The sequence below is a fragment of the Vicia villosa genome, linkage group LG2, assembly GCF_029867415.1.
Source record: "Vicia villosa cultivar HV-30 ecotype Madison, WI linkage group LG2, Vvil1.0, whole genome shotgun sequence".
In the NCBI taxonomy this organism is placed as follows: Eukaryota; Viridiplantae; Streptophyta; class Magnoliopsida; order Fabales; family Fabaceae; genus Vicia; species Vicia villosa.
In genome coordinates, this window is record NC_081181.1 from 157,354,201 (window position 1) to 157,365,222 (window position 11,022).

An 11,022-nucleotide genomic window follows, 5' to 3' on the forward strand; every position below is an offset into this window, starting at 1 on the left:
GTGTGGGTCTCTCACTTTGAAAATAGGTCCCACATAAAGTAGTAGGACCCACACGTGTTTCAACCAATAAGAGAGAAAGTATTTGAGAGAGTGTTCAAAAGAGAGTGTCGCTAGCATTTCTCTTGTAGATAAAAGATATTCACTATTCACGATATATTTCAAAATAGTAATAATAATTGCTTATTATTATAACATTCTTCCTTTTGAAATACTTGCCATGGTGCTTCGTTGAAGTCTTGTTGAGAAGAATCCTATGGGAACATAATTGTCTCGTTCAAAATCTTATTTGGAAAAATTCATTGGGATAAAAACCTTAATAAGGGAAAAAAGAGTACAACATTATGCCCTCCCTCAACAAAACACATATAACTCTTCTTTAAAGATTTTGAAGGTGACGCATTCCAATATTTTATCCATGTTTCTTGAAAACTGGTGTAGGAAGTGCCTTTGTAAATAGATCTGCCACATTATCACTTGAACGAATATACTGAATATCAACCTCTTTGTTCCTTTCAAGTTCTTTTGTGAATGAGAAAAACTTCGGAGGAATATGCTTGGTTCTGTCACTTTTGATGTAACCTTCGTTCATCTGGGTAACACATGCAGCATTGTCTTCATACAAAATTGTTGGATTATTATCAATTGGTAAACCATGCGCTCCTTGGAAATGTCGAGTTACCGATCGTAACCATCTACATTATTTGCTTGCTTCATGAAGGGTAATTACTTCAACATGATTTGAAGAAATTGCTACAAGTGTTTGCTTTTGCAATCTCCATGATATTGCAATATTACCATATATATAATTAAGCAAAAACTATATTGGGTCTTGTATAGTTAGCAAGGTACATGAGTGCCTCGATGGCACTAAGTATGGCACATCTGAGCCAAGATCCTCTTCATCATTTTCCTTGGTTCTAAAAGGATCTTTTTCAATATTAAGTGTCCTAAACATCATTGGACTACTCAAAGGATTTGCCTTGTTCATGTTGAACATTTTCAATACTCTTTCTGTATAATTTTATTGATGTACTAATATACCATTTTTAGTATACTCAATTGTAAACCAAGGCAGAATCTGGTTTTTTCCAAATCTTTCATTTCAAATTCTTTCCTTAAATAATTTTCCGCTTCTTTGATTTCTTTATTAGTCCCAGTGATATTTAAATCATCAACATAAACAGCAATTATTGCAAATCTGGATATTGTTTTTCTTATAAAAACACAAGGACAAATAGGATTATTCTCATAGCCTTCTTTAAGTAAATATTCACTTAGTCTATTGTACCACATGCGCCCAAGTTTTTTTTGTAACACCCCCATATTTTGATTTAATTATTTAAATTATTATTTGATGTTTTGATGTGATTATATGAGTCAGGGTGATTTATTAATGATATTCACGTTGATGTGTGTGGGGTAGTTGGATTAAGGTGTTAATTAGAATAATAATATAAAATAGTCTAATTAGTATTGTTATTATTTAGTTAAATAAAATAAGATATATTGTGAGATAAGTTAGTAAGGGGCAAATGAGGAAGTTCATAATGAGGGTCCTAATGCTGACTAGGTAAAAAAGGAGAAAAATAGGAGAATTATCCCTTCGACGTAGAATTGGAGAAAACGTGAAAGAAGAGAGAGTCAGGGCAAGAAAAGAAGAAGGAGAGAGAAGGTCAACCGTAGGAATTCGAAAAGGGAATCAATTCGGCTAATAATCTAAGGTGAGGGGGTTATTATGGTTGGTTTAAGGGATTGATAATTGCATGTTGGCTTTGCGTTAGAATTTTATGATGAATTTGATGATGTTGATGAACTACCATGATGAATTACTTGGTTTACCTGATTTATGTGATGTATGATGTTGTTGTTTGTTGTATTGGTGTATGATAACATGTTTAAGAATCAAATCCACCATTGTTGAGGATTTGAAGGTTTAAGGTTGATAATGAATTTTGGGATATAAATGGATAATTGTGCTTTTAAGCTGGCAATGATTAATACAAGTTAAAACTAGGATTTTAGACCTTAAATCGCAGAAAATTTTCGATTAAAACATGTTTTTGGCCAAAATTTTGGGTCTGGTCTGATGTAGGTCGCGCATGAATTTTTTGCAAAATTGCAGAACTCGCTTAGCTTGCTCTTGGAAATAAAATGGGTTTGATTACAGTAGGTATCGCGCTTAGCATGGTACAGGGTGAGCTTAGCGTGGGTGCCTGAATTGAAAGTTAATATTTTTGAAAAATGATTTTAGAACATGGAAGCTTATATTTTATTACAATTTCAGAGAATTTTCCGGAATTTATTGTGCATGTTTAGGTAGGTTTACGAGGCATTTTGTATGTAACTCTGTTTGGTAAATCTTTGTGTTTCTATACTTAACTTTAGTGAATGTTATTGTGAAGTTGAGTTGAGCAAGATGTTGTGAAGTTATATGTTTGAATAGTGACTTTATGATGATTCCATTTTGACTAGTCCGGGTCGTTGATTTTGTGACGTTAAGCGTCATGCATTCATAGCATAATTGTAGGACGAAAGTCTAGTGATGTTATAGGACCTTGGTCCAATGACGGCCCTTAATCCCATTGTGCGAATTGAGTGTAACCTTGTGATGTGCTACGGTTCCAAATAGAAATCAATCTTATGGTGGGGATATTTGAAGAATGATGACGGAGTCATCAGTGATGAATTGGTAACACGTGCATGAGTGCGTTGCTGCTGCGTTGCATTATTGTGATGATGTATGATTTGATGATATTTATTTGTGATGTGAAATACCAAAGTGATAATTATGATTGAACCGTAAGGTGATGTTGTAAATAGGTGATGATGTGCAGGTGTGGGTAAGTATGCATACATGATGGATACGTTGTATCAGTATATGTATGGTTGGTTAATTGTTTACGACTACTATATCTATTCCTTATGTCTTACATAATGATTATGAAATACTCACCCTTTCTGTTTGAATGTTGCCTCCACGTGGGTAACGTGCAGGTATTCAGGAGTAGTCTGTTGAGGTTTGAGGATAGCTTCATGATGTCCTTTTACCGCTGTTTAGACTGAAGGGAGTCTTGCTCTGATACGTAACATCAGGGATGGGGTTGTTATGTTTTGGAACTATTATGTTCTCTTTGACTATTTGAGTTGAATTACATTTTGATGTTGATGCTTTGAGTTGTAACTCATGAATCGCTGTGAGATAACATGCTTTGATTTATGATGATGAATGAGATATAGTTTTGAAATTAATTTTTTGAGAACTCGTGTTACGGAGTAGTACTATTGTTTGTGAAGCTTTTATGACGATATGACACCCTTGTTGGTGGTTTTATTTGATGTTAATATGTATTATATTGCGAATATTCTTTGTGGGTTAGAAGGGTGTTACATTAGTGGTATCAGAGCCGGTCGTTTGGTCCGACCAGATCATCGAGTATGTAGTGTGACATTTGGATTACTGTCGTTAGACTATTTATAACCTTTATGCTAATTTTAGTGTGAATAGAGTATGTCTGGAAGAAATAATGTTGCGATTGCTGCTACTTTGGAGGATGTTGCTCAGGCCATGCAAAATTAGCATAATGATGGAGGGATTGATGAGTCATGTAGCTTGAGTATGTTCCAGAGGGAGAATCCGCCTACCTTCAAGGGTAAGTATGATCCTGATGGGGCGCAAGAGTGGCTTAAGGAGATCAAGAGGATCTTCAAGGCGATGGACTATTATGCGACGCAGAAGGTACGTTATGGTACTCATATGTTGGCTGGAGAAGCTGATGACTGGTGGGTTGGCACACGTCAGAGATTGTAAGCTATTGGTGAAGTGACTATTTGGGTTGTGTTCACGAGAGAGTTCTTGAGGAAGTATTTTCCCAAAGATGTCGGAGGAAAGAAAGAGATGGAGTTCCTTGCGTTGAAACAAGGGAATTAAACAGTCATTGAGTATGTTGCTAAGTTTGTGGAGCTTGTGAAGTTTTATTCGCACTATAGTACGGAGACGGGTGCGTTTTCGAAGTGTATCAAGTTTGAGAATGGGTTGCGTCCAGAGATCAAACGGACGATTGGATATGAGCAGATCCGTAGGTTTACGAAATTGGTGAACAATTGTCAAATTTATGAAGAAGAGAATATTGCCAATTCGGCTCACTACAAGAGTTTGAAGGAGAATAGAGGAAAACCCCATCATGATCGTAAGAAGCCTTATGATGCTCCTGCTGAGAAAGGGAAACAGAAGGTTTCCGATGGGAAGAAGACAAGTGAGGGAGGAGCTCCTGCTTCTGTCCAATGCTATAGGTATGTTGGGCAAGGTCACCATTTCAATGAGTGTGAGAACAAGGTTCTCAGATGATATATATGTAGTAAGACCGATCATCGTGTTACTGACTTCAAGGACGATGGTCTGACTTGTTTTAATTGTGACGAACAGGGTCATATCACCACCCAGTGTCAAAAGCCAAAGAAGGATGTTGAGGCTGTCAAGACTAATGGTAAAGTGTTTGCTTTGAGTGGGACTGAAGATTCCAAGAAGGACTACTTGATTCGAGGTACTAGTTTTATTAACAATATTGAATTGGTTGCTATTAGGGGTGTTCGCGGTGCGGTTTGTGCGTTTTGACTTAAAAAATCATCTGAACCGCAAGAGAAAAAAGTGTACGGTTGAGTTGGCTTATGGAAATAAAACCAAACCAAACCAAACCAATGCGGTTTGAATTGGTTCGGTTTTTTACAAAAAAAAAATATTGAACCATACATACACATATAGATGACAATATAGTTTTGTCTTTAGTCATTTATGCTTATTAAATAACAACAAAATGCATCGTATTTGGACAATTGGACAAAAACTTTTCATTTAATATATAAAAGTAATATTAGAGAAAAGTGGAATAAAACATAATATAGTAACATAAAACAATATTGAAAATATTAAAATTAAACAGAAAAACAGAGGAGATAAATATTTGAGAAGATGAAAAAGAAAGAACAGGAGAGAGGAGAGATCAGAGAAGAAAATATGCATTAAAAACGTAATTGGAAGAGAGAACGGTAGAATAAAAATAAGATGATGAAAAAGAAAGAACATAAGATATGAGATACTAAAGAAGAATATGCGGGATGTACATGGAAAAGAAGATGAGCAAAAGGCGCGATACCGATAAGAGAGATTTGATAAGACTTAAATTGAAACGTCAAGTGCGAGGAAGAAAAATCATTTGTAATTCAAAGGCTAAGGTATAATAGATTTGAGTTTGGATTAGATGTAGGATAAGTGAAGTTTTAGTTGTTACATAATGCAGTTTATTCAGTTTGATTCGGTTTATAAAATACAAACCGAAAACCGAACCGAACCGTGCAGTTTTGTTATAAAATGGCCCAAACAAATCCGAACTAAATGCGTTTTTTGTGGTTTCGGTTTAGTTTGGTTTGCAGTTTTCTATTGGGCCGGTTTGGTTTTGAACATCCGTAGTTGCTATTATTGATACTGGTGCTACTCATTCGTTTATTTCGCTCGATTGTGCTACTATGTTGGGATTGCAACTGTCTTCTATGAATGGTAGTATGGTAATAGATACTCCGGTTAGTGGTTATGTTACTACTACTTTTGTTTGTAAGGGATGTCCTTTGAATATATTTGATAAGAGTTTTGTGATGGATTTGGTGTGTCTACCCTTGCCCCAAATCGACGTGATTCTTAGTATGAATTCGTTGGAGTTCAACTATGTTCATATTAATTGTTTTAATAAGACGTCAAGGTTCCCCAAGTTTGGTGATAATGGAGAACTGATGTTGTTTACATGTAATGGAGAATGAAAATATGTCATCTATATTCATACCTTTTCGGTTCCACAAAATTCCTGTATCATCATAATTAATTGAAATCTCGAGATCATTCTTATTTTCAGTTTCATTATCAATGATCTCATTTTCATCATCTTGTGCTTCTTTGAGAGCACGCTTTTCAATTGTGGATTTATCATTATCTAGTGTCTTTTCAAGATCACTTTCAATCAAATTCACCTTTTCTATTCCCTTTATTTTTTCGGGGATTTTTTACTTTTGATCTCATAGGTCGGTCATGCTTCAATTGTGCCTTAGATGTACTTGCTACATTATTTTGATTTGAAATCTCAATCCTAGCTGAGAAATTTATAGTTGGTGCATGTGACTTTATTACTCTTTTCAAATCAATAAATGAATCCGGCAATTGATTTGCTAAATCTTGTAAGTGGACTATTTTCTTTACATTTTCTTCCCACGATATATTATATGGGTCCAAATGTAATAAATGAGGTACATACCATGTTATGTCATTTTCTAGTTTTTTATTCTCTTCTCCTTAGAGTTGGAAATATTGTTTCGTCAAAATGACAATCAACAAATCTTGCCTGAAAAACATCACTTGTTAAATGTTCAAGATATCTAATAATAGACGGTGATTCATACCCCACATATATACCTAACCTACTTTGAGGTCTCATCTTTGTTATTTGTGGTGGTGATATTGAGACATATACTGCATAACCAAATATCTTTAAATGAGAAATATTTGGTTCCTTACCAATTGCAAGTTGATAAGGGGTGTGTTTATGATCAGCACTTGGCCTTAGACGGATAAGTGTTGCAACATGTAAAATTTCATGACCCCAAGCAATAACTGGTAATTTGGTTCTCATTATTAATGGTCTAGAAATATATTGAAGATGTTTGATTAATGACTCAGCTAAACCATTTTGTGTATGTAAATGAGGAACAAGATGTTCAATAGTAATACCAATTGATATGCAATAATTATTAAATGATTCAGATTTAAATTCACTGGCATCGTCAAGTCTAATTTTCTTTAGAGTATAATCGAGAAATTGAGCTCTAAGTTTAATTATTTGTGCAAAAAAATTTGCAAATGCCATATCACGACTTGACAGTAAGCATACATATGACCATCTACTAGATGTATCAATCAATACCATAAAATACCCGATTGGTCCTGACGGTGGATGGATAGGTCCACATATGTCTCCATGAATTCCTTCAACAAATGCAGGTGATTTTGTCTTAATCCTGCCTGGTGAATGCTTTGTTATTAGTTTGCCAAAAGAGCAAGTTTCACGTGGTCTATCTTCTTTTGTAAGTTTTTAACTTTTCAATGGATGACCATGTGTACTTTCAACTATTTTACGCATCATCGTTGAACCAGGGTGACCTAAACGGTCATGTCATAAAGTCACAATTTTGGGATCTTCTTTTACTACAAAGTTGCATTCAATTTCACATATATATGTGTGTAATGTAATCTAGAAGGCAATTTTGGTAGTTTTTCTAAAATTTTCTTTTTTCTCAAAACATTAGAAGTAATATTAATGTATTTCATATTACCTTCAATTGCAGTTTCAGTATCATATCCTTGACAATATATGTCATTAAAACTCAACATATTCCTCTTTGATTTTGGAGAGTTTAAAACATTATTAATGATAAATTTTGTCTTATTTGGTAATATGAACATAACATTACTTGTTCCTTCAATCAAATCTGCAGGACCTGAGATTGTATTTATTATACCTTTAGTGGGATTTATTTCAGTAAAATATTTCTTACTTTTGCGGATTGTGTGTAGTTCCACTGTCTGGAATGCAAATGTCTTTGACATTTTTCATGTCTAACCTTCTTAAAATAGAAGTAAGATTAAACAAAGTAAATTAACAACACATTTAACATTATTATTTCATACAGACATAAGATACACCTTAATAACATACAAATGCTTAAGTTGATACATATTTCAAATATAAAACAAGCACACCAAACATTATTCAAATACATATTTTTAAATAGTTACTTGATCTATTTCACCTCCAACAAAATCAACAGTCTCAAAATATGTATTATCATTTTTGGGTTCAATATCATTAAAATTAACTTCCTTTCCCTTTTCTTAAACATATGTCATTTGTCTTTTACACAAATGTTCTGGTGTTCTACACACCTTAGACCAGTGACCTTTCTTTCTGCATTTTTTGAGGGACCTTCTCAGATATACTTACCCTTTCCTTTGCGATTCCAGTTATTTTGGTCATATATGGGGGATATATAATTATTCATATGACCTCGTCCACGTCCTCTACCACGAAAATGGTTTCGACCATGAAAAAGGTTTCGACCGTGATATCCTCCTTGATTGTGACCATCAAAATGAGCATGACCATTATTACCATCAAAACGAATATGACCACCACGTCTCTTAAGACGATTAAAGCCACCTCGCCCACAATTAAAGGTCGTGGCATTAGTTTCAGGATATGATTGTTCTTGTGGGTCGTGCCTGGTGGTTTTTTATAAGGAGCTCGTTATTTTGTTCTACCACTAGAAAGGCTGCAACTAAATCAGAATACTCAGTGTATTCCTTCATTATATATTGTTGTTGCAGTAGTACATGGTTGATGCATTTTAAAGCATCAGAATACTGCAAAAAAACACATCATCGTTAGAAAGTTCAAATATTAAATATTACAACACATGTGTTTCAAAGAATAAATATAAATAAATTTCACCTCTCTGTCCCACATGTGCCTAGCAACATGGTTTACCTACTAAGGCAGTAATGACGTGTCATAAGGGCCTCATACAAAAACCTTAGGAACGACAACATCAACAACAGGTGCATCAACATGGAGTGGTAGGGCTTCAGGGGAAGTAACATGTGACATTTGCCTATGAAAAGATGAAGTGGAAGACACGTGAACTCTAGAAGTGGATGTTCCCACATCAAATGAGCTGGCACCAACTGGTGGTCACGAGGGCCGAGCTCTCTTCTTATGAACAAATGCATGTTCAGACACTCTATCGTGCCTTAATCGTTCTTGGTTGTCATCCATTTTACATATAATTAAACCAAACAAAGCAAACAAAACATAATAAATCAAACTCATATGAAAGACAGTCAAAATCAAATAATGCAAGCATCATACACAAATGCACTTCCATATTTCTAGAAAATCAAATTCAGACAAAATACAAAATTTCACTTCCGTATTTTACTGAAACATGAAAAAGCAAAAATGGCAGAAAACACACAAAACACAAAATGACAAATAACACATGCCTAAATAAACCTTATAACTATGAGAGCAACTACTTATTCAATAATGTACCTTAAACAACCTAGTCTACCTATTTAATAATGCATGCATCACAAATAGAAAAGAGCGACATGAAAAAAATTTATCAAATGGGAGTACTGGAAACAATTAGATTGAAGGGACTTGAAAAGTGATTGATAAATTAGGCGCAATGTAGTATAAAATTTGAGCAAAGTTGAAAAATGGTGGATTTGGGATTCTCACACACATCTTTCGCTTTTGACTTGAGAAGTGACTTAGAAAGTTTTGCTGGAAACGAGGAAGGGGGAAGACCTCTCGCGTATTAGACTACAAATTTGCTTGAATGTATATTTCTGTATTTTTTATGGACATGTATCTCCGTACTAATTTTTTGCAAAATGAGGGTGTGACTCACTTACGAATGGACGAGTGTGGATAAGATGCGTCTGAAAATGCATATCCGTATAATAAGAGCATTTTTGGTTTTTCACAAGGGTGCATGAACACCACTAGAGTGCAGTAAGCAATGAGTATTGCTAATCCCATCCTAAGTGGTGGAAAAGTACCATATGGAAATCCAAAAATGCTCTTTAGATTCTGGATGTACATTTTTGGACGCACCATTCTCACACGAAAACACGTCATAAAGTGAGTCTCACCCCATTTCCTCCAAAATTTAGTCTGGAGACACATTTTTTGATCTATCCTATACGCACCCCGGGCATTTCAAACTAAGCCACATTCATTTTGAGATAAATGGATCTGAAGATGCATCTCCGAATCCATCCAACGTAGAATACGAACATGTATTTTCATATTCACACCTGACAGTAAGTTTTGACTTTGTTTTAGAGATACACTGATGTAATTGATGATGTATTATAACTATACTATCATATTAAATTTTATATAAATTAAACCATACATTTATCAAATAATATGAAAATGACATATATAAATGAATAAATCCATAATCTATCATGAAGTCTAAATAAAATACAAATGATAATAATGCTCCTAATACAAATACTATATACTATTAGGTACGTTGTACCTGGGGCCCCTATTCCTATGCTGTCTCGTATACCATAGTGTCAATGGTGCCTCGTCAAGGATATCATTTACAACGTCCCTCCCTTTATAGCCTTCCGGAAAGACTCATATGTCTATAACCGCCTGCGTAATATCCATGATATGTTGACATCTAGACAACACATTAACAACATGGTATGCCCTAACCAATTCCTTATCGAGTATTTCCATATGAGATGGCCTAAGTGGATATTCTAGAGCATCCATGTGACACCCATAAATACCATTAGATATAGTCGTATGCAACACTCCAATCCTTAGAAGCCAGGGTATCTCGTGTCTCATTCGGTACCAAATGATTAAGAAAAACATCATACATGGCATTTATATCTCTGTGTGCCATATAGCGAGGAGCATAATCAAATGGGTCTTTGGGAGCAAACTGCATGTAGCCAAATTGTTGCATTACGCGCTCAAGAAGATGTAGACACATCAAACATGACTCATAAGTCAACCATTTAGAGCAGGAGGTTGTGTCGTCCAAGGGACGCGTCTAATGGCGATCGATGTACGTCTGAAAGTATATATCCTGTACTGCTAAGCGGTCTATACACACTATGGATGGCTTTGTCGCTTGATTCCCTCTGAGCGGTGCGAATGCATGAGCATTTGGCATATTTTTAGTGTAGGTCATAACATATGACTAGCCGAATATGCGTGGAAAGTGTTGAAGGATCCAAGCCTAAAAATGGTACATGTAATACGGTGGGAGAACTGACTTTTATTTTTATAAGCAACAATGTTGCGGTGAGCAAGAGTCGCCACCGACTTTTATTTTATCCAATTAGGAAAGGTATAAAAGAACAAGCAAGACCTTCTTTAAAAAGAGATTGAG

At 35.0% G+C, this 11,022-nt stretch overlaps 1 protein-coding gene across 1 annotated transcript; it reads left to right on the forward strand.

Annotated features, from left to right (window-relative positions):
* Positions 1-3,307: 3,307 nt before the first annotated feature.
* Positions 3,308-4,612, forward strand: LOC131650423 (uncharacterized). Its single transcript, XM_058920133.1, has 4 exons — positions 3,308-3,433; positions 3,626-3,804; positions 3,988-4,333; positions 4,424-4,612. Exons 1-4 carry the CDS (start codon positions 3,308-3,310, stop codon positions 4,610-4,612), a joined length of 840 nt encoding a protein of 279 aa, XP_058776116.1.
* The last annotated feature ends 6,410 nt before the right edge of the window (positions 4,613-11,022 follow it).

Excerpts from the sequence above, each read along its gene's own strand:
- LOC131650423 (XM_058920133.1), top strand. The coding sequence starts at position 3,308 with ATGACACCCTTGTTGGTGGTTTTATTTGATGTTAATATGTATTATATT. Across the intron at positions 3,434-3,625 it reads TGGTCCGACCAGATCATCGA|AGGGAGAATCCGCCTACCTT; the intron begins GTATGTAGTGTG and ends AGTATGTTCCAG. Across the intron at positions 4,334-4,423 it reads TCAATGAGTGTGAGAACAAG|GGTCATATCACCACCCAGTG; the intron begins GTTCTCAGATGA and ends TGTGACGAACAG.